Genomic DNA, 24,680 nt, shown 5'->3' on the forward strand with positions numbered 1-24,680 from the left:
GTCATGTCTAATTGCCCTGAACAGCAAGAGGGAGCTGAGTATTTTGTTCTCCTCAAAATAAGACACAGTCAGATGAGTTTTAATTGAGTCTGTTCATACTGCATAGTGACATGATGAAGGAATTTTGATTAATTTTCTGTGCTTAGTGTTTAAAAGGTTGCTATTTAAGGCTAAAAGGTGCTGGCTGGTTCTCATGTTCCCGTTATCAAGCACAGCACAGCAAAAACACCAGGGTCGGTCAACGTGTTCTTAGACCTTTGGAATAGAAGTTGCCCAGGCTTCTCCAATTAAAAATCATGTACAGTACACATGACATTGCTTTAAAATAGATATAGAGCAGAGGTTCTCAAATGGGGATGATTTTCCCCCCATAAGGGACATCTGGCAATGTCTGGAGACATTTTTGATGATCATTAACTGTGAAGCACTAGTGGCATATGAAGTGGGTGGAGACCAGGAACGCTGCTGAACATCTTACAGTGTTCAAAACAAGGAATTACTCCCTACAAAATATCAAAAGTGCCACGGTTGAGAAATCCTGCTTTATCGATAGCTGTCAGCTGGTCTTCTTTTATTTCCCTAGAACTTTTCTCTTCATATCTTATTAGGGGCTGTTACAATCTGTCTGTATGTTTGTGTTTCCCCCAGACTTCACATTGAAGTCCTAATGTCCAATGTGATGGCATTAGGAGGTCGGGCCTTTGGGAGGTGATTAGGTCAGGACGGTGGAGTCCTCACGAATGGGATATGTGCCCTTGTAAAGGAGGCTCCAGAGAGGCCCCAGCCCCTTCCACATGAGGACACAAGAAGTCTGCGACCTGGAAGAGGGCCCTCACCTGACCATGCTGGCACGCGGATCTCAGACATCCAGCCTCCAGAACTGTGAGAAACCCAGTAGCTACCCAGTAGCTTATAATTTTATTACAGTAGCCCGAATGGACTAAGACAGGGGCAAACTTGAGGACGAAGATATGGCAGCAAAATAGTTTGGACCAAGTAAAAACTGAATTAGGTCTGTGAAGTATTTTACTAGCACTGGGAGTTGCCCGTTGGCCCCGATTTCCTGCTCAGATTTACAGCTAAGACACCACAGGTGTGGATACCCAGCATTAGAATGTTCTTAGCAGTCTTCCGATGACTCAAGGATCAGAGGGTTGTTACCATGGAATCATTCACACCAGCACAATGGCGCTCCTCCAATAATGTATTTATTTACATGAAAACACCGTTTTATACAAATTGAAGACAAATCTCAAAGGGTTTGTCCAGGCTTGCCTTCCGCATTCCCTGATTTTGTCCCTTCCACTTTCATTTTTTTTTTTGGTATCATAAATAAAGTGTTTCAGACTGGGTGAAAGAAACTGAATCTACCTCTTCTTCCCCGCCCAAAATTACTTTGACTATTTAACATCCATAGTCATCCTTCAAAGAAAACTCTTGCCCAGCATCATTTTATTTAATTTATTTATGTAATACAGTGTAGAAAGCTATCATGGTCATAAGCAATGATTCTGTACAATCATCCTGCAGAAAATTTTTGGGGAGAATTCTTGGTAATTGGAGACCAGCAGAGCAATCCCATCCCACCCTCCCCCACCTGTAAAAGTGCTTACAATGAACAGGGATTCTTTTATTTATCAAAGATCCGAAGATACGTGGACAAAAAAAGTTTCAATTCTCAATGCCTAATGTGTGCACATAAAACAGGCACAAAGAAATAAACGTGTATCCTCATAATTCCTATATCACAAATATAGCAGAAGCAGCAATCTGTACAGTAAAATGCCATTGTGGAAAAAAAAATCCTCTCACTCATTTGGAATACATAAAAATGTTTAACTTTTAAAATGCATAGTGATCAGGAAAAGAATACTTAGGCAAGAGAAGCAGCTAAACTCCCACGTTCACATGAAGCATCCCCCATCGATTCTTAAAGCATATTTCAAAGTAGGACTTAATTGGGTCACAAACCACAAGAATAATATACAACTGGCTAAGGGGCTATGTGATAAATAATCAGGAGGGTTATCTATTCATGCACTAGTCAGATACAGCTAAATTCTTTACAGTACACAAAACCCATTAATAATGTAGTGGAGAGACCAAAGTGTGAAGAGAGAGAATACATTACTGATCTGTATATTAATTCAAGTTCAGGCATCTACTTGTGTTACAGCACAGCTGTCGAAAGGCGATAATGAGTAAATAATAAAACAGAAGGGTTTGTTTCTTTGCACATTATTCTCTAAATGAACACCGATGGGTTGCGAAGCAATGGTTTTGCTGTCCAACTTCAGAGGCTGCTGCGGCGGTGCTCTAGTTCTGCATCTGCTCAAAGAACTTGTAAGTTGGGTTTTCGTAGCCGTTCTGCTGCATCTTGGAGAGGTGGCGCTCCTCTGGGGTCACAGCAGCGTCAACCTGCAAAGCAAGAACGAGGACAAATGCGTTAAGAAAAGCAATCTTTTAAGAGTGCACACGGAGAAGCAGTAAAAAGATAAGGTGCACTGTACCCTCCTCTTGCCAAGATTGCAGAACACCCACAATTTTCCCTCTTTCTTCGCCACTTTGACATAGAGCAGAACGCCTGTGCCCACCAGTTATGCAGATGCTCCATCTACCACTAGGTGGCGCTTAAAACCTTGACCTGCTGGCTTGGCTTGCGAAGCGCTCATTGGTTGCTTCCCCAACTGAAGAGTAATTGGATACAACTAGGGCAATAAATATTTTTTCCTTCCTCTGTTGGCTCGAAAAAAGACAAAAGGCTTCCAGGAAAGACTCCCTTACTTGAAAAGTGTGTTGTTAAGCTAGAAAAAAAAGCCAACAGTATTACGGAGAGAGATTCAGCAAAGTAGAAAGGAAGACTGCTGAATATCTCCCCAAGCTCGTTTTAGTTTGTCTCCGTGTTCACTAAATTTAAGATGTTAAAGAAAGACTCTTTTAATTAAAATAATGATATAGGTATATCAAAAGATATTAAAAAACACAGAAAGAACATGCTGTTCCAGATTATTATTATTTTTTAACCTAGCACTAAGAGTCTAAAAGTATGTCATCCGAAGGTTTAAAGAGATTCCCTCTGTGATATGGTGGTTCCCCTCCAAGATCAGGCCAGCAGTTGTAAACTTGTGTTCCTCCCCTCAGTGTCACTGTTAGGCCAGAGCTACACTTATTTACTCTCTGCAGGCTGGGCCAGGTGTGTGGGGGGATGTTTAGGTTTCTAGTATATTTGCTGTACCTCAAATAGTCCACAGAAGAGAGGAAGCAAATACTTAACTCTTTGCTGAATAAATGAAAGTTTAGTTTTGTTATGATTGCTTTAAAACTTCTGTAAAACCACTGGAAGATGGAGAAAATCAACACAAATTTAATCAGAGTGAAGAAGCATGTCTTCCACAGGAAAGGGTAAGATGTGCTGTCCAGAAGTTGGTTTTTCTTTCAAAGGGATGTTTTCTATTCTGTACATGATGAGATCGGGCTCCCTTCATCATTTCCGGGAGAATGCCGCAGGCCTGTTCTCCACTGTCCAGTGCTGCAAGGTGACATCTAGCTCCCGAAGCAGCTTTTCCCCCCGAACCCGACGGAGGACAAACACCAGAGAGTGGGTGTGTGGGTGCTAGGACACTAGGTCTAGGGGATGGAGGGCGATTGATACACCATGACTAAACCACACGGGCTAATGAATAATTTAGACCGAAAGCATGGTGCAGTCACTATGGAACACAGTATGGAGGCTCCTCAGTAAACCAAACATAGAACTACCATATGACCCAGCAATTCCACTTCTGAGTATGTATCCAAAGGAAATGATATCACTGTCTTGCAAAGATACCTGCACCCCAATGTTCAGTGCAGTATTATTTACAATAGCCAAGACATGGACACAACCTACGTGCCCATTAATGGATGAATGGATAAAGAAAATGTGATACACACATGACGGAATATTATTCAGCCATAATAAAGAAGGAAATCCTGCAGTTTGTGACAACATGGATAAAACTTGAGGGCATTATGCTAAGCAAAATAAGTCAGACAGAGAAAAAGACAAATACTGTAGGACTTTACTTATACGTGGAATCTAAAAAAACCCCAAATCATAGATACAGTGAGCAGACTGGTGGTTGCAGAGTTGCTGAAATGGGTGAAGATGGTCGAAAGACACAAATTTCCAGTTATAAGTTCTGGGGATGTTATGTAGAGCATGGTAACTATAGTCAACAATGCTGCATTGTATATTTGAAAGTTGTTAAGTGCACAGATCTTCAAAGTTCTCATAACAAGAAAAAAATTGTAATTATGTGAAGTGATAGTTGTTAACTAAACTTATTTTGGTAATCATTTCACAATATATACATATATCAAATTATCATGCCGCCAACTTAAAACTAATACAGGGTTATATGTCAATATATCTCAATAAAACTGGAGTAATCTGGTTCCCCCAAGGTTACTTTGCATGACTCCACCTCATGGACCAATTGACGCCTTTCAGTCTGGTCATGAGTTGGAATGATCACCTTGGCTAATCTCAAGGCAGCTGGAATAAAAAGACGTAAAATTCCCCTCAGAGGACACGGCTCAAATGGATGCTCACCATCGCTGGCCCTGGGGGAATAATCACTGGTGTTTTCTCTTCCTTTGATCTGCTCTGTTGTCAACAAATGAGGTCACCTTGCTTTAATCGGCAATTGTGTCATTAGCCACTGACTTGTAAGTTAAAACGCCATCATTAAAGGTCAGCACCAATAACAAGAGATTTCATTCATTCCCCAAATCTGCTTGCAGGAAACAGCCTGTCTGCAGCACTATGCCATTTGAACTTGGGCTTCTTTTCGCGCTGTGCCACCTCTTAACTGAGATTTCAGAGAATGTGGAGATTAAAAAAAAAATCTTGCCGAGGAGATCAAGCACAAAGCTGCTATGTTTCTGAGTGTAGAAGAAAACAGCGCTGCTTGATCGTTGGAGTATTAAACTTGTATCTCCCCCTGGAGCCACGTCAACCCTCATACTAGCTGCATTCATCAAGGGCAGGGGAACACCTGGCAACTTAATAGTTGATCTTCTCTTCAAAGGCCAAAGCCCAACTCTTTAAGAGAGCCCTGCCAGTAAATGCGAGGCTCAGAGGCCGTATGCAAGTCAGGCAGCTAACTTTCCTGTCTTTTCTTGGCCTCTTTTCTACTTGCCAATCCTCAGGACCCTTTGCCGCTGGGAGGGCAGCTGTTCGGCCAGTCCTGCAGTGGGGCGGCTTGGCCCTCAGGCCTCAGAGGGCTCAGGAGCTACAGGAGAAGGGATTGCCTTTACAACATGGCACCCAAGGAGTGTGGATTGCATCTTTTTTATTCCCAACCCCTCGAGAGCTAAAAGTGAAACACAGTACTCATGTCCATGGATAAACCTACCACTGAAGGGAGGACAGCAGGTAAGGGGGAGCCTTCCTCCCCAGCAAGGCTCAGCCATCTGTCACTCACTATTTCCCTTCAAATGGAGCTGGGGGAAGATGTAGCCAGTGGTGCTTATTCTGGAAGAAACCACAGAACAATGGGGTGGGGGACAGAATCCCCATCTGCTCCTCGGGGCAGGAACATGTGTCACTTGCTGAGATGAAAACCCACCCGGCACAGCACCTCTGAGCGTCCCCTCTCTGGACTTTCTGGACTTGATGGGAGGAGTGACTGATCTGAAGTCTTCATCTTTGTTAGAGACCCCGGGGGCCCCTGCGCCGCACCCCAGCTTGGACTTCCACGGGTCACTGTTGCTGACACACACTGAGAACTGAGCCCAAAGAGCCTGATTCATCTGGTCCTAATATGACCTTGAATAGAACTTTTGACTACTGTTTGGCTAATGCCCTCTTCCTACCCCTTTCTCCCTGAACTTGACTCTTCGGAGCTATTCATTCCTTCACTATATCCAGAAGAATTTATAGCTCAACCACTAGACTGTAGACATAAAATCTATTTGGGTCTCTCCTGAATTTCTAGATACCCCTGCCATCCCGTTTCTCGTGTAGGTACTTTAAGCTTGGAGGAGGGCCAGTGGACACTGTATTTTAATTTTATTATGTATAGTGATCAGCAGGATGTGTGTTGATGGGTGTCCCTTTATGCACGGCCCAACAACAGAATCCCGGCCCCTAAGACTTTCCATTTCAGGTCATCTAGGTGGACAAAGAATGGAGGATAAGATAAACTAAACATGCAGAATAACCAGAGAGTGTAAGAACATCAAAAACACCAGGAACATGGGAGGGAAAAGTACAAGCAAAGAGAACAGCAATGACGTTTTCAAGCTAGTGGTTTATCCCTTCTAGTAACCTTGCAGTATTGGTTTTCTACTCTACAGTATACATGTTCATTTTCTTAATTATATTTCCATCTCTTTATAAGTAGTTCAGTTGTATTTAGTGCCTACATCAAGTAAGTCTTCAGGCATGCCCTGGAACTCTCCCGCTATTGCTGAGGATTTCCTTTGACCTTCCAATTTCCCCTCCTGCTGTTCACTTCCAGCCACCTGAAGATTTTGAGTCCACCTTTACTTTTTCTTACCATTGCTTCCAATTTAACCTGACCAGTCTGTCTGACCGCTATAGCAGCTGCTAGGTGCCTCCACTAAAAACTGACTCTTTGCCAGGAAGAAAGGACCCATAAGGATCTATTTTTATAATGTCACCAATCTGATAGCACATTCATTAGAAAGAGTCATATGCCATATCTCCATAAAAAGCTAAATAATCAACTCTTGGGGGCGGGGATGGGAGACTTCTGGTGTTCTAGTTATCAGATCGGTGAAAGAAAAATTTTTTTATGTCCTTCAATAAAGAGAATTTGTGCCCCCCCTTCTTATTAAAGATGAGGAGTAGCGGACATACTACTCCAATATATATTTTAAAATGTTCAGTGTCAACTGACATCAGTGTAGAAAAGGCCCGTCTGCTGCTCAACAGAACCTGGGGTCAGTGGGCTTTGCAGAACCTGGTTACAGCAGGACGATGGTGGGTAATTCAGCAGGCGCTGGGATACTCAGCCACCAGAGGTGGTGCGCACGTTTGGGAAACAGAATCGACAGAAGGCTATCTTCTCACTGCTTGAAGCACAAACGAAGCACTGTCATCTCCTTGGGAAACCGTGGCTAAATGACTTCCAGACTGAATCTCTGGCCTTATGACTAAGCAAGTCATTAAATCAATATTTATTGCTTAGCTTTTCAAAACGAAAACTAGCAACTGCTCATTTCCACCGGGTAACGATTCTATTAATAAAAGTACTGGGCTTGCTTTCACTTCCACACCTCTGTGATCTTCTGCAGGAATCTCCTCCTCTAAGAAGGAGCGATTTCCTGGACACCAAGGCTTTTGTCGTGATTTCTCCTTCATGCACGGATGGCGTGAAGTGTGACTGTATTCTGTTCTGACACACTTAGACCCATCCATCTGGGAATACCCATTTACTCATTTCTGTTCTTAGTGAAATAAGGTTACTCATTAATGAAACAGGTTAACCAGAGCTGGCAATAAACTTATTTCCATGTCCTTGAGGGTGACAGCCTGCTCAGACAGGCAGGGAAATGTGTGTGTGGAGTATCACTTCATTCGGCACAGATTCTGAGAGCAAATCATGTTGAAACCCCCCAGCACCCTGCGTCACGCAGACCACGTGAGGCCCCCCAGGTGTCTAGGCTGGGTTGCAGCTCTCTGTGTGCAAGTTCAACCACCACAGCTAGACTATCACCTTCCTGAGGGCAGGGATGGTGACAAGCACCTTAGATAAGTTAGCCTGAAGTTCCTCAAGCTCCGTGTTGAACACTGGCTCAACATGGAGCCTGAGGAAGGGTTACCTAAGGAACGGAGAGAAAGGAAGGCCTTTCCAGGGAAAAAGGAATGGTTTCCCGGCTCTTGACAACATTGTTACTTTAAGGAAGAAGGAAGTGAGAGGAAATGAAGACAAGAAACACAAAGGAGGTGGGGCAGTCACTCTGGAGGTTCCTAGGTTCTCTCAAGTAGCTAACAAAAATAAATACCAAGAGAAGGGCTGGTCGACTGCCCTCCCTACAAGGATGCCTTCTGGTTTAAAAATTAATTTATTTTTTTTCAGAACTCACGTTAAAGCATCAACTGCTCTAACATTCCAAAACCAAGGAGACTTTTCTTGCTAACTAACCAAAAGAAACATTTAACCTAGGCAGCTGTATGAAGGCTTAAAAGGCGACTAGTGAGAGACTAGTGAGCTTGGAGACAAGGAGATACCATTTTCTACTCCCTAAGGTTCGCTTAGACAACAAAGAGGCAGGAGTGGTAACACTATATATACATCAGTGACTCGCAAAACTGACTGCATGTCTGATTCAGCTGCGAACATTTTCTACACTCAGATTTCCGGCCTCTTATTTAGAAATTCTGTTTTCCTAGGTCTGGGGTGGGACCTGGGGAATGTGTCCTTTGAAATCAGTACCTGGTAAGTCTCATGCACAACCATGGCAAAGAGCCCCTGAGATGCCTTGTTTTACCGCCCAGCATCACTGGCCTCTGTTATGGGCGGAACTGTGTCCTCCCCAAATTCCAATGCTAAAAACCTAATCCTTAATACCTCACAACACAACTGTATTTGGAGGGTCTTTAAAGATGAAATTAAGGTTAAATGAGGTCATTAGTGTGGACCTTATGCAGTTAATACTAGTGTCCTTACAAGAAGAGGAGATTAGGACACAGACCTGCACAGGGGAAGATGATGTAAAGGCACAGGGAGGCCACCTATGAGCCCAGGAGAGAGGCCTCAGGAATTGTGAGGAAATACATTTCTGTTGTTTAAGCCACCCAGTCTGTGGCTTTGCTATGGCAGCCTGAGCAAACCAATATAGGCTCTTTGTCCTTTGGCACCAACGACGGGCACTTTGATAAAAAGGAAGCCACCTCTTGGGTAGATTCATCAGTTCAAGGCCATTAAAATGTATGATTATATTAAAAAAATTAAAATAGGCTTCTGAATTATTCAAGTATGAAAACGGTTTTTTTTTTTGCTCAAACATGGAATTAAAATGAAAAATGAAAAAAAAATTGTTTTGAGTAGAAATGAGATTACTGATGCTAATAACACTACTAATAATACATCTTATACTGTAACAAAGGACAGAAGCTCAGAAATACTATTATGAAGAGCAGCGCCCCACACTTCATGACGTTGTCATCGCTTATTTATGTGCTCACCCTCCCATCTGTCAATCATTCAGTTCTCATACATCTTGCCACCTGTTTCCTGGATTCATTCATTTCACTGTTCTTTAGCACATCCACACCAGGATGGACATGGAACACAAGACTCAAAACCAGTTTCCATCAGCAGCTCCTGTAAACAAGGAGCCTGGACGTTCCAAGTGCTGAACTAAATGAGGTTTCTGGCTTTGCCACAGACTTAATTTATTTAAACTGTTCCTACCCTCCTATAATCAAGAATGGTTTGGAGCACATTTCCTTGGGGTTAGTGAGAAGTTTAACTCACTGGAAATATCTGAACTTTGCTCTGATGGAAAAAGCAATGGGCAGGATGTGGGGAAATCTGTACTGTGAACTTGGCTCTACGGAATTTGACATTGAAAGGACATGTCTTCTGTCTGGGTCTGTTTTCTCATCTAGAAAATGAGAAGATCAATCAACTGATCATTGAGATCTCTCTCAGCTCTAAAAATTCTAAACTTCTCAAGATGTATTAATTCACTTTCTCTAACAGTTTCCTAAAAAATACATACACTGTGAGGTTCCTCCCCTAAACCCTGCATTTTAAATGCATATAAAGAACTTATTTGCACATTTAATTTTATTTTAAAATATTTTGTATCATGGGTTTAAGGCATCATATTTGAATCCCACAGCTTACTCGATATTTTGTTGGTGTAACTTGCTACCTCTGTGTTGTACATACTCCTGTTTCTCACAGGTTGGGGTGTCTGGACAGTCTCAAGTAAATGTAATTGTCACTTTGTGGGTCTTCTCTCCACCTCCAGTGCCACTGCACTAACACCTTGAAACTAAGATATTTCAGGTGGATGTTCAGGGTGACAGGTTAAAGGTCTTGAACAACCTTGTATATTTCACTCAGCCTTTTGGTACAATGTGATTTTCTGTGAAATTTTAACAGTAAGACTCTTTACTGAAAATTATTTACTATTACCTGGCTTGAGTTAGAAATCAAATTATTTAAGATAAAAAAATCCAGGAATAAATGTGCTTAAAAAAAATTTTTTTTTAAAGCAGGCTTCCACTTCCTTTTTCATTTGTAACTTCTGCTGTTATTTTTTCTTTTAAATGTCTGTAATCACAATATCCGTAAGCCAGGCATTACCATTTGTATTATTTTGATATTTCAATACAGATTATAAGAAGTTGCGATAGCAGCATATATCTCCAATGTCTCGATCACAGTAGTTGTAAGTTGGGATGAATAAAAACCAGAAGCAAGAAAATAGCTGCAACTTGAGCAGCAATATGGATTGTTTGTTCAAAGAAGAGATACTTGGATGATTCTTCGTCTAACACCCAGCAAGATTTTCTGCATAGTCTTTAACTCCCACTTGCAAACATGCAGCCACGTTTACCTACCTCCACCACACCATGATGGATGGACGTGTACTGTTTCTTCTTTAGCATCACCAGGGTGATGACAATCACTGTTGCTATGACAACACCGCCCACCATGAGTCCAATGATTGCACCTTTGTTTGAACCCACATCTTCTGCAAAGAACACCTTGAAGACAAATGCAAGAAAAAGGATTGTAATTGCAGGAGATATCTGGATGAGGTATGTGAAAAGTTTCAATATATTCGGTATATATTTTATGCCGTAAGTTTGAGTTGTTGGTCACTCAGTTATTTGGTGCGTACTTGAAAAAAAAAACACACGTTCTACTTACTAAGAATGACATCTGTAGTCTATAGAATGATGTACAACATGTGGCTTCCCCAGTCCTAGAAAGTCCATTTCCCTCCATTCCCCACATGTCTCTAGAAAGGCAAAACAGAAGCCTGCAGGGACCTGAAACCCTTTGACAGATGGAACATTCTGTAAGAAGGGGACGGCAGCTCTCGGATCTATCAAAAACTGGAAAGGCACGGATCGTGATTATGAAAGGAGGTCAGTATTTTCCCAGTCACAGCAGGTTTAAACTGGGAGACCTGACGCATGACCGCTATGCTTTAGGTGCTTTTCCAAACTATAGATGCCCTCATTTCCTTAGAGGGACATTTTTAATACATAGGAACAAGCATTCTGAAACAAAGGCATTAAACAGAAGAAAAAAGGCATCTTGTTACCTACTTTCAGCCACAATAATTCAGCAAGACACTAATTAACCTTGAGAAGCATAATGCTTAAAAGGCACTTATTTCAAAGGGAAGAAGTAGTAGGCAACAAGATAGGAATTTTAATAGCCACACATTAACACATGCTTTCTTACTATGTTGTCTCTGGCAACTCAACTAAAAATGTTGTTTTATTCTTGATGTTTATTTGTGTTAAACATGAAAAGAATTTAGAGAATACGGGAAAGAAGAAATTAATTCAGTGATAAATTTATTACACTACATTCCTTCATACTGTTTATAAACGCAAGTCATTATTTTTCAACTTTACTTGAATGGAATTATAAAAACACACTGCAACTTTTATCATTTTTTATGTAAAGAGATGATCTTATGACAGATCATCTGGCCCAACTACTACTGAACATATACCACATTTGCTATGTAAATTAATAAAAACAGCTCCCTAAATAATTCTTTTAGTATAATCTCAAGATAGTAAAATGACTGATTGTCATGGCTAGAACTAACATCCTAGCAGTCTGAAAAGGCAACATGAAATACAGCAAATAAAGCGAATTTCTAAAAGAGTTTTACTTATGGTATATCTGCAACAAAATTAGAAACTGTTCCTAATTATGCCCCTTTCTAAACAAATATGCTCACTCAACATATTTATAAAAAGCGAATCATTAATTAGCTAACGATAAAAGTATGAGGTAATCAGAAATGAATGCAAGTCTGGACATCTTCCTATGTCTTTAAGAAAATACTGTAATTTTGTAACATTCATTGCACTAATTATAGTACATTATTTCATCAACTAGTTCAGTAGAGGGAGCTGATTCTCTTAACTGCCTCCTGCCATTAGTCACGGTTGGTCGTATTACAGGAGTCAGTGTAATTGCGGAGATGGGCTTTTATGACACAGGCACCAGAAAACGCAAATCCACACATTAATCTTCAGCTCTCTACCCCACCAGCTCCCAAATCCTCAAAAGATTCCACAAGTTTTTATTAACCTCTTCAGCATCAGCCAGATCAAGAGTGCCCCTGATTCTATAATAACTGACACTGGATTAACTTGCCAACGAAAACCGCGCTTCAAAAAGTTCACTGTGCTTTTATCAAAAAGATTATGGGAGTTAAAATGCAAATCTGAATCTCAAGTCAATTTTGAACTTGCCTCAATTGTTTAGGGTGAAAGAGGCATACACTATACTTTACAGGGGTTTCTGTTGGAGTTTAATACTTGGATTTACAAATTTTATTTATGAATAGCGGAAAGACAGTTTCCCCTTGAAAGGGAAAAACACATGTATACACACACACAAACAAAAACAAAGTAAGTGCCTGAGAGCCCTTCTCAAGTATTATTACTGCTTTTAGAATTCGATTACCACTTTTGTTCACTACTGAATGTGCAACAAAATTGTCTTCTTTATTAATTTAAGCCACTTACTTGGCTTACTTACTCTTAAGATGGGAGGACCCCTAGCATAATGCAGGATTGATTTATCTGAAGCTTTCGGTAAAGGTTTTTATGTAACCTTAAAGGGAGATGGGTGCCTTTTGATTTACTCCAATTCTAACATTTGGGGGGGGAAAAGGGCAATTTTGTCTGAAGAGGAAGCCACAGTCTTTCTTGCCCAAGCCTCCTGCTGAACACACTGCTGGGAACATAATGCAGTCTGGCTCACCTACCCCTCTACCTACCTCCAGGGAGTCCCAGAATTTAACATGTGGGGAGGGAACAGAAAGGAGGGGTGAGAGAGAGGCGACGAAGCCCAGGGGAAGAGTTACAAATGTGAAATTAAGCCAGCGGCCGTGTTCTGTGAACCCAAGTAGTGTTTACACGTGTTTTATTTGAGATTTCGATCCTTCACACAAACCTATTATAAACCTGATTTCGCAGAAAACAGACAGGAAGTTCATTAAAATGGCTGCTAGAATACAAAGTAATTCCACTTTAAGCCCAACGTGGGGTCAGCTGCTTTCTAGACCTAAAGAACTACTATATAAAGAGACTCTTTTTCTTTTCTTCACGTTTTCATGATGATCCTATAGGCAAGTGTTTTATTTTTGTTTTAATCTTTTCCTTAACTGGATTTCTGACCCAAGAGGAACGAAAGTCATTTGGCAAGACAGAGTGGCCTGAAGAGGTAGATTATGTCACGTACCAATTTTTGATGATGAACTTCATATCCTGAATCATGTCGGAACTCTGCATCCATCTTCACTTCCGAAATCTCTTCCGTCTTGATATTTGTCAACCCCGAACCTGCATGATACCATAAGCATTACACCATAATCAAAATACGCAGGCCAGTCCATTTGTTTTATCTATAAACAATAACATTACAACACAAAGCCTACCAGAAACTTCTTTCTAGGCCTGAAGTTAGAGGAAAATAGATTAATGACTTTCTTCTAGAAAAATGACACCCTATATTTAAATCCTTAACCACTACCTATTTTAAACAAAAATAAATTAAAGATTAAAGAAATTTGCACTTCAGGCTTCTATTGCCTTTAAACACATGCTATAATTTTTTTTTTTTTAATGGGGAAAAAAACAGAAGTTAAATGCTAGTTGGGAGGCCGGAAAGGATTTGCTCCTAGAATATTTGCTCGCTTTGGTTTAGGTGCTTATTGTTTAGCCTATTATATGTCTTTTTCCATGTGCTCTCATTCCTTCAGAAAAAATAATAAAAGGCTTTAAAAATGAGCATTAATTACCTGGCAGAACAAAACTGCTACTTTAGGACTTTGTTCCAATTACAAATAAATTATGTTCGTGCATCTAAGCAGTGAAGCACTGTAAAAATCATATCATTTATTTAGTTAAGTGATTTAGTTACAGATACATAATGTAAATGGTTCATCTGCTGAATAAAGAACTGCAGTACATAATTTTTGAAAAACGCTTCTGTGGGACTAACAGAATTTCTAACGTACTAACTCTTCTTTCTCTATAAATTGCTATATGATTCTTACACTAATTGTTACAATGAATTTAATTTTTCAGATAGTAATTTGAAGCTTAACATCAAAACGCAAAGTAATTTTTAAAACAAAAAGTGAAATTATAAAGTATAAATATCGTTTCCACGTTGCAGCATTTAAATATCAAAAGTCAGAATTTTAGGATGAGAATGGCTTCTAAAATCATCTCTTCTCTGGTGTTTACCCAGGGGTAAACTCTCAGCTCTCCTTAAACAGAGAGGAATTATCAGTTTGCCCATGTTTGGACAGCTTTGTCTACTAGAATGGCCTTTCTTACATTAAGCCAAACTCAGTTTTCTTATAACTTCCACTCTGTTCAATACAGAGCAAGCCTAACTCTCCCTTCTGCACTATAGCCTTGAACAGATCAGATGCCCAAGGAGAGGCATCACGTTCCTGCTGGTTCTTCTCTTACTCGGGCTACATGTTACCAAGTTCCTTCAGCTCCCATGGGACCTGATTTCCTGCTTTTGGTCTATCAACTCTTACGTCTTGTCCACAAGCTGCTGTGAACCTTGTCACACATCTTGCTGAAATTGAAAAGCAATGTCCACAGCGTATGACGAGCCAGTCTAACAGCACAGTTTACACAAAGAGAAAAGAGGATAATTTTCCAAGATCCAGGGAACCCATGCTGGTTGTGACATATCACTGATTCTTGGCCAACTGCTCAGAAAGCTTCCATTTAACAACCTATTGGAAAATGGACCCAAGATCAACGTCAGTCTCCACCCGGCATGTAGATTGTGATGCTGTCTTCTCTCCTTTCTGCTTGTCACAACAATGTTTTCTCATCCCTATCTTCCCAGCTCTTCCTGGTCCACAAAGATCAGGGAGAGGGGTTCTAAGATCTTGCCCTCAAGTTCTCCTAGCCCATGATTTATAGGCACTTGGACTTGAGTAGAGAAGTGTGGTAGTTCAAAAATATATCCACAAATTTGTGCATGATCCTTCCAGCAAGAGGTGGGATTTAATTCCCTTTTCCTCAGGTGTAGACCTGATATAGTGACTCGCTTTCACTGTTAGAATATGGCAAAAGTAAAAAAAAAAAAAAAAAAAAAGTATATGGCAAAAGTGATGGGGTATGACTTCTGAGACTGGGTCATACAAGGCAGCTTCCTTTGTATTCTCTCTCTTGGATCACTTGGTCTGGGGAAAGCCAGCTGCCATGTTGTGAGGACACTCAAAAGTTCACATGGTGAGGTACTGAGGTCTCCTGCCAACAGCCATGTGAGCAAGCCATCTTGGAAAAAGACCCACCAGCCCTAGCCAAACTTCAAGCCCTCAGATGATTGCAGCTGTGGCAGATGTCTTGACTGCAACCTCCTGAGAGACCCTGAGCCTGAAGCACCCAGCTAAACCATGTTCGAAATCCTTGAAATTCATTTTAAGAAGGTAAATGTTTGTTTTTAAGTTGCTAAGTTATGGGGTTATTTATTACATAGTAATAGATAACTACTACAAAGGGCTAATGCCTTGTTTTCTCATCTTCACCTATCCTGGACTTTACTTTCCTTTAACAAAAGACCATCCTGTTTAATATACACATGAAAGACAGAAGCACAATCAAAGTGGGACAGTTTCCCATTCTCTCTCATCTTTTAACTGGTCCACTCACTGAGTGTCCCCTGATCCCTAACCCCATCCCAAGAGCTGTGGGGCTCTCTATTCTTATTTATGTTCTTGCTTTAAAATGATTAGCATTTTCTAATAAGTTTCATCTTATTCTGACCTCTAGTCTTCCTGATACAAATGTTTATTGGGCTGTGACACTAATGCTCTTTTATTTCTCATTAGTTGTATACTTTTATCTTTCTACAAACCCTTTTAAACCTGAGGTCCCTTTAGAACCAAAGTGATTTCTTTACACCTTACCCTCTTTCTGTCATCAGGATCGAACAAGTGCAATAGTTAAAATTATATTTCTGAGATTTTAAGAAAACTCTCTTGAATGGTCTTTCCTTCTAGAAAAACCCACACTCTTTCTGAAAGGACACGAAGATTACTTTTAATAGTCAAAAAAATTTCAAATTCATGTAGCAAGTCAGAACAACAGATAATTAATTATAGCACAATAGTTTGCAGGACTCTCAGCGGAAAGAGCTCTCCCTAGTTCATTTTTGTACAGCATGTATAGTCATTCACTGAAAAGCCTTTCCATATATTAAGCAAATGTCATTAAAAGGGGAAAAAAATTAATAAGCTTGCACCAGGAAAATGTCATTGATAATAAGCTGAAACTGCATATAGTGATATGTGATGAGAAGTTTTAAATAAATCGCAGGGACCTTCTCTTACAGCTTTACCACATGCATTTTCCGAGTTGTCCTGATTCCATTCTAAGCTCTGACACCAGACCCTCGTTCTCTAAGCTCTGACACCAGGCTCTCAGCAAGAAGGGAAGCATGTTCATTTGAAGAAGGGAAGCATGTTGTTCAGGAAACCTTTCTCAAAGGATCTGGTTTCCTTTATTAGGACTGGAGAAGCATGGTTAAAATTATAGTGGAAAGGGTAAGCTTTCCACCCTGTGAAGAGCCTGCTAATGTATAGACATAGCTCAGAGATATTGCAGGTTTAGTTTCAGACCATCGCAATAAAGTGAATATTGCAATAATGCGAGTCATACTATTTTTGGGGGGTTCCCAGTGCATATAAAAGCTGTGTTTGCACTATACTGTAGTCTGTTCTGAAAAACAATGTGTGTACCTTAATTAAAAATACTTTGTTGCTAAAAAATGCTAACCATCATCTAAGCCTTCAGCTAGTTGTAATCTTGCAATAGTAACATCAAAGATCACTATCACGGATCACCATAATATAATAATAACAAAGAAGTTTGAAATAATGCGAAATTACCAAAATGTGACACAGAGACATGAAGGGAGCAAATGCTTTTGGGAAAATGGCGCCAAGAGACTTGCTCACTTCAGGGTTGCCACAAACCTTCAGTCTGTAAAAAATGCAACATCTGTGAAGAGCAATAAAACGAGGTATGCCTGTATTTGTCTCCTTTATTCTGGCCAAATGGTGTTACTTGTCCTTCAGAGTCTATTTCTCTCTGGAAATAAGCCCAGGGGAGTAGCTGTAATGGTCACCGTCCCTAGAAATCACCACTGATATTAACAGTGTTCCTTCCTTGACACTACATTCTAGAAGTTACTGTACCCTGTTATTTCAGATATGGAATTCAAGAAGTCATTTTCCTCAGTTGTGATTATACAAAAGCCCTTTCTTTACTTGTTTCAGAGTGACAGCAGTGATTATTTAAAAAACAATGACATCAATTGAATAACATGATATGACAATCCTGGAAAGGGTTTCTAAGTTTGGAAAATCTAATGATATAATTGAGCACATTAGACTCAAACACATGGTCTCATAAAGTGTGATGATGAAGAACCGAAAGTAATGCTAGAAAACACAGGGGGAAACTGGTCCAAATGCTCGAAAGACTCACTACAAGCACAAAAATATAGAGCATATGTATGTCTTAAGACATATGCAGCAAATAGGACTGTTCATAAACATACCTTAGCTGGAATCACCCTCACTTCCTAGCTGAGCATTCTTTCCCCACTGTGGCCCTCTTCCATTGGGGAACCCAAGCCTTACAATAGTATAAGAAAGGAAGTTTGGCCCAGGCCATTCTCTCATCTATCTGTATAGAACATTTCCCTCTTGACAATGGATGTGCCCAAAACCTTTCCAAACCTATCTTTTTTTTTTTTTTTTTTTTTGGTGGTACGCGGGCCTCTCACTGTTGTGGCCTCTTCCGTTGCGGAGCACAGGCTCCGGACGCACAGGCTCAGCGGCCACGGCTCACGAGCCCAGCCCCTCCGCGGCACGTGGGATCTTCCCGGATCGGGGCACGAACCCGTCTCCCCTGCATCGGCAGGCGGACTCCCAACCACTGCGCCACCAGGGAAGCCCCCAAACCTATCTTAAAGCTCATCTCGAGCAAGTGCCCTGATTAACGCACCCCTTGGTTAATGTCCCATCTGCTCAAATCACAAACAAACATCACAAGGTGGTTTACACTTTATGTTACTTTGTATTTCCGTGCCTTTCTAATTCCATCTCATCTTTCTAAATACACAAAGTGCGGTCTTTCTATTCAAGCTCCTGAGAACAGGGGCCTTATTACTTAATTTCTTTTGACCCTCCAAAGCCGTTGGAGAGTCTTTGTGAAATATCAAAATGAACTATTGCTATTGTTACAACAAAGACTGTAGAAGGAGCTTCTTCCCATCTGTATATCACCTCTAAGTATTCTCAAGCTCTTCCCTTAAATCAAATTGTTTTTGTTTAAGAATGTATGGAAAAGTCCTTTTCATTTTAGATTTTTTTAAAATAAAAAAAATCTACTTCAGTGGTGTTACCTCTTCCTGGGTATTTCAATAGGAACATAATTGTCCAGTGTGCTCAATGTAGCAACTTAATAAAATTGGTTGAACAAGCGCTTCTAATTCACATTTCATGCTTGTAGATGAAAAGCATCTCTTCCTTTAAAAATAAAGTAGGAAGTGCCATAAAAAAAAGGCCCAGGGGGCTTCCCTGGTGGCGCAGTGGTTGCGCGTCCGCCTGCCGATGCAGGGGAACCGGGTTCGCGCCCCGGTCTGGGGGGATCCCACATGCCGCGGAGCGGCTGGGCCCGTGAGCCGTGGCCGCTGAGCCTGCGCGTCCGGAGCCTGTGCTCCGCAACGGGAGAGGCCACAGCAGAGGGAGGCCCGCATACCACAAAAAAAAAAAAAAAAAAAAAAAGGCCCAAGGCAAAGGACCAACCTAAGCTGGTATCAGTTGCAGTTAGAATGGAACGGACCCTCACTCAGCCTTGGGCCCTACCAGTGAGCTGAGCAGGGTGGGGGTGCGTCAACTGCTGGTTCCTTGAAATTTACTGGTGTGACACTGGCAATAAGGAAGACGTTAGAAGAGATGAAACTGGGTCTGACTTACTATAATTGAAATTTCTCGGAAAAGCCCTACAGAAAGAGATTCATAAAATCAAGGAGATTGGCTGTCAAGATGTGTCACTCCACTGCCCCCGCTGCCCTGTTAATTATAGCGCAGAGGCATGAAGGTGCCACAAGGCAGACTCTGAATTTCTCGTCAGTGACTGTGGTGAGAAGCAGATGGGACCTGAGCCTGTGCTGGCAGAGAGGGGCAGGGGCTGCCCCTGGCCCCGCTGCTGACTGCATCTCAACCTGGGAGCAAAGGTCAGCCTCCTTGTTTTAGCATCTCCATATGAGGTTAATGCCCTGTTCCTACATTACCACCGCATGGGGACATTACGAAGATACAGAAGAAAACATTTATGGGTAGGTTTGCACTGCTGGGAGTAAAATCTCCCCAGAATATATATAGATGTCAATTCAGTAACTTCTCTTTTTGATTCATTGAAAGCAATGACTACTTATCAGTTGGGCGAGGTAGTGCACGGGGTCAAAACCAGGCATGTATGTGCTTTTGTTGGGTGTGACATTATTCTTAAAGCTAACTTTGAGACATAGGAAGGTGAAAGTGTGTTTCTTCTTAATGCTTGGGAAACTACCAAAAAAAAGAAGTGTCCGTATCAGTGTTAATGGGAATTTTAAGTAGTATAAAAAATAAAGAACTTGTATGGAAAATTAGGCACATACCTCTGCTGTGTTTTAGACACTCATCAAGAATAAGTATATACAACCCACAAAAGATAAAATGGAAATATTTCTGGGCTCTAAAGATATTCCAATTCTGATATTTTTAGGAACTCATGTCTACTTGAGGAAGTGACTAAAGTTTGAGCCCAGTTCAGTTAGAAACGGACCATCCGGATACCAAACAAGAAAGAAAGAATGAGATGTTCCAGCAGTAACCAGGTCGTCACCAGCTAGAGTCTGCATCTGTGTAGGTTTCCATTTTTGAGGACCAACAGGCTCTACAGAACCCTTTCCACCAGAAAATCAAAAGAAAAAACCAAACGTTGGAAGGGCTCCTTTTTATTGTTTCAAAAGGAACGCCCAGAAAGAAAAAAATTGATCACCTAATTAGGAACTTGGGAAATGAAGTGTAAGGAAAAGCAAAGGGGGGTTTTAAAAAGTTTGCTTTCCATGGTCATTTCAAACCCTGCTTCTCCATATCTGCAATTCAGAGAGGCTAACCCCCCCCAAGAAAGGGGCTGCGTCTGCGCAAGCGCGAGATGCGGAGGGGCGGAGGGTCACCGGGATATACCTGGTCGAGTGGTCAGTCCTCGGTCGGCGGCAGGGCGGGCGTCAACAGGCTCGACTGGGCACAGGAAGCAAGATACACGGAAAGCAAACAAGACAAATCGAGATGGTAAGTCGTGGCTCCTGAACACAGCGCAAGGAAAAGCATGTGCAATACACAAGTTATATATATAAAAAAAAAAAGCAGCTAGAAAAGAACCACAGTGAGTTAATCCTGAGCATCAAGGATGGGAGGGGTACCACTTCAAAAGGCTTATCGCTATTGATGTGCCAATCCTACTCCTTAGTTTTCTAATAAATGCGCTCACCAGGATAAGATACGCGGCAACATCAAAGAAGAGGGCCTGGGAGTGTGGGTTTTCCTCTAAGCGAATTTAGAAATAGTTTCTTGGTTTTGATTAGAAACAAAATACAGTATACCCAGCGCAGTGGAAAATCTTAAAGATACCTCCTTTTACAACTATCCAATCTTATCTCTTTTTTTAAAATCTTATTTCATTTTACAGTTAATTAACTACAAAAGGACTCCGTGAAATCGCCAGGAGAAATGCAAATAGGAATTTATCAGGAGAGGAACGTTTCACCACATAATCTGCCATTTAGCGAATCATATTTGTTCCCAGTTTGAGGGTAGAAGAGGTAAACCAGAGTTTCCTCCCCCTCTCTCTGTATTTTTTATTTTTTATTTTGCGGTCCGCGGGCCTCTCACTGCTGTGGCCTCTCCCGTTGCGGAGCACAGGCTCCGGACGCGCACTCAGCGGCCATGGCTCGCGGGCCCATCCGCTCCGCGGCACGTGGGATCTTCCCGGACCGGGGCACGAACCCGTGTCCCCCGCATCGGCGGGCGGACTCTCAACCACTGCGCCACCAGGGAAGCCCATCTCTCTGTATTTTTAAAGACTGGTTTCTATTTAATAGATGACATAGAGTTGAAATGTGTGAAGTGCAAATACTTCCTTGCATATTTGTCGACTTTCACAATTTTTCCTTTGCGAGTATCCTGGGTGTGACCCAGAGAAAACATTGCAGTCAGCACAGTAGTGCCCACTGTTGTTGACCATTAGCTGGTATTTCCAAAGAGCTTCTGATTCTCAGAAAATATTAACTTGAACTTACCCTGGTCTTTGAAGAAACGGGCAAGGGAAAGAAACAAAGCTTTCAGGATAAATAGTGGACAAGGGGCCAGTGAAGCCATGAGGGAGGATAAAGCCTCTTGGGTAAGACCATACAGCTTACTGATGCACGCAGCCCGGGTATTCAAAAATGGGATTATAAGCCCAAGTTGATTCTGAATGTCACACGTTAGCAGGGAACAGTAAGGGAGAAGAAAGTGGCAGCAAAGCCAAGTCTTCAAAATAGGAGAAAATAATGTTGCTGAGAATACCAAGACATTTGGATGTATCCAAAGAAAAAGGTGGTTTGGTCCTTGATCATGCAGCCTGGCAGCACCATAGAGGAGAAAAGGAGGGCGGAGGCATCTAAACCCAACATTTACAAGGCAGGCGACTTGGGGCAAATGATCACGTCTGAGGCTGTTTCTTCATAAGTAAAATAGAAAATATAACGGTGATCTTCTAAGTGTAATGAGGAACCAAACATTAAAAAAATCTGTTTCAAAAACTCTCAAATATTATAAAACTGCATTTATTAAATATCCTATTTATGAAATAGTCTATGACAACGATTGTGAGGATGACTCACACTCTATTCATGTATCAGATTAAGACATCCTTCCTTCTGCAACTCGCGAACACATTTGAACAATACTGTTTCTCTGTATTTCATCCTTCTTCCCATCCGCAACAGCGTATAGTGAGGGACTTTATTACTCCTTATAAAATGGTGTTGACTGCAGGATTATTGTACTTTTTGAGAGCTTCCTGATGACAAGAGCCCCAAATGGTGCTTCAGCTGAAGGTAAGAATGTACCAAAGCAGACTCACAGAGCAAAAAAGTAACTTAAAGTGATTACCTTCATCAATGGTTAAATCATTAGAAACTATATTCCACTCGGGAAAGCAGTTGAGTTTGTGGTTTAAATTTGGACTGAAGATGTGGTAGTCAGTCTAGTCTCAGGGTCCATTTTAATGCCACCACTTGCTTTCTCTGCGCTCTTGGGCATACCTCCTTTCTGAGCTTGTTTTGTCACAAGGAAGCTGGGTTTTTCCAGGGCTCAAATGTGCACACATATGCCAAAGACCCTTACAAATGATAAAGCCCTATTCCATAATTACTCAAGGGAATATGGAAACGCATCAAATGCGCATAGATAAAGGTCTGAAAGATATTACCACAAAAAGCTGTCATTAGTTTATTCTGGGTGAGGAGATCATTCCTATAAATCTCCCTGCCTTTCTGTTTCAAGGTGCATGTATTATTTGAAAACAGTAATAAAATTATATTTTTTAGGAAGATAAACAATAATAATTTTAGTGACTTAAACTTTAGTCTGCTTTAACAGTGTGAGGCTGATTTAATATGAGTAAATATTCAAAAAATAAGTAACTCGTGTTCAGTGATCAGACATCAATAATTAAAAGATAATTTCATCACTGCAAAAAAAGAATATACATTGACAAGAAAAAGGAGTGCATTACTTCCCAATCCAAAATAAATACTTTCTAATTTTTCAAATGGACCATTACTCGTTGAACCAGCAAGTAACTTCAATATAGTGTTCAAAACATGTTACTTTGGCTGTTTAGTAAATTAAACATTAGAAACAGATTGTCTTAAAGAGTTAAAATAAAACTTAGGCAGAAATATGTTATTCTACTGCCATCAGCAGCTCTGAATCAAATAGTCCCCTATAAAAAGAGAGAAACAGAATGATGGAAGCGCTAGAACTTTTGAGTTTCATAGCTCTGGCATTCCTTGTAATAGACCAGTTCTAAGCGAAATGCTGCCCAGCACAACCTCCCCTCCCCATCAGGCCTACGGTGATGGAGGAATCAGCAGGAAATCAGTTTTACTCGTAGATAAGAGGGGCCTGAAAAGCCCTGGCTTGCAGGTTTGATGAAAGACATTATTTAATCTCAACTTCCCCATTTAAAGTGCTTTGTTCATTGCTGCTTTATGGCTAAGTGAAAATGTACCAGAGGGCGAATGCACGATGCAATTACACAATACAATCTTACAAGACCTAGTGTGCCTCTTGAAGAATATTATAGTGTTTTGTGTATGTATTATACACAGACAAGCTGACTGCTGGCCACAAAAACTTTCTGGTTGCCACTGCATTCTTCCTCATCTTCAGGCTGGCCTGGTCAGGCAGTCATGAAAATGCAGAGCAAACACAAATACTATCAGCACAAAAGTTTTCAGCCAGATGATTTCACAATCCATGAGAACAACTGTTTTATAAACAACAGCTTCACTTCGGTTTAGCCATTTCAGTTTTGTGGCTCAGAAAACCACAGAATAAAAATCCCTGAAGGCAAATCGCAGCTGGTCAAAGAGCCTAAAATATTGGAAAACTGTGTTTGTGATAGGCTTATTTTTTCAATATAAATTAACAGAATGCCTGGGTGTCTGACCCGCTCTGTGGACTTGACTGATTGTTCTTGAGAAAAACAACAAATTTTTGGTAAGCATTCGAAGCTCTGATGATGAAGGATTGCGTGAACAATGAAAGGAAATCCTTTGAGAATTTTACATATTTTCAATAGCTTTGTGTGCAAGCACATGTCTGTAAGATTAACAAGGAACAGGCTCTGGGGAGAGGAAGATGGGGAGAAAGGGTAAGATTTTAGGACTATTATACGGCTTGTTATATTCATTAATTTTAAGGATATACTGTTTGGGTGATAGGGTGACTGTCTGAGACAAGCTGGTAAAACCTCTCTAATCTGGTTCTATTTAAAAACAAACAAACAAAATAAAACCAACCAACAAACAAAAAACTACCACTGAACATTTACTACAGTCTAGGCACTTTGCTAAGAGTTTTCCATACCATCTCATTTAATGCTCACACCCTGTCTCTGAGTTAGCAATTATTACCAACTTTATTTTACAGACCAGGAAGCAGCCCGAGAGGCTCTGTGACTTGCCCCAAATCACGTAGCAGCGCTGGAACTTAAACTCTGATGCACATCATTCTGTAGTGTGGGATGGTGGGGAAGGTGGAGGTGTTTTTGGTTGTCACTGTGATGGGAGAAGGAGGGTGGACATTATTGGCTT

At 41.0% G+C, this 24,680-nt stretch overlaps 1 protein-coding gene across 4 annotated transcripts in view; it reads right to left on the reverse strand.

The window, feature by feature from the left end:
- Positions 1-1,581: 1,581 nt before the first annotated feature.
- Positions 1,582-24,680, reverse strand: part of APP (amyloid beta precursor protein) — a 279,931-nt gene continuing 256,832 nt past the window's right edge. For 2 of the 4 annotated variants that reach the window (XM_007110934.4, XM_007110932.4), the window contains 4 exons: positions 20,503-20,556; positions 13,470-13,570; positions 10,589-10,735; positions 1,582-2,418 (listed from right to left, as the gene is read on the reverse strand). In XM_007110934.4, coding sequence (XP_007110996.1) covers positions 2,317-2,418; positions 10,589-10,735; positions 13,470-13,570; positions 20,503-20,556 — 404 coding nt within the window. In that variant the 3' untranslated portion in view covers positions 1,582-2,316. The remainder of the gene's footprint in view (positions 2,419-10,588; positions 10,736-13,469; positions 13,571-20,502; positions 20,557-24,680) is intronic. The other 2 variants (XM_007110935.4, XM_007110933.4) reach the window with 1 other exon arrangement.

The sequence above is a fragment of the Physeter macrocephalus genome, chromosome 1, assembly GCF_002837175.3.
Source record: "Physeter macrocephalus isolate SW-GA chromosome 1, ASM283717v5, whole genome shotgun sequence".
Lineage (NCBI taxonomy): Eukaryota > Metazoa > Chordata > Mammalia > Artiodactyla > Physeteridae > Physeter > Physeter macrocephalus.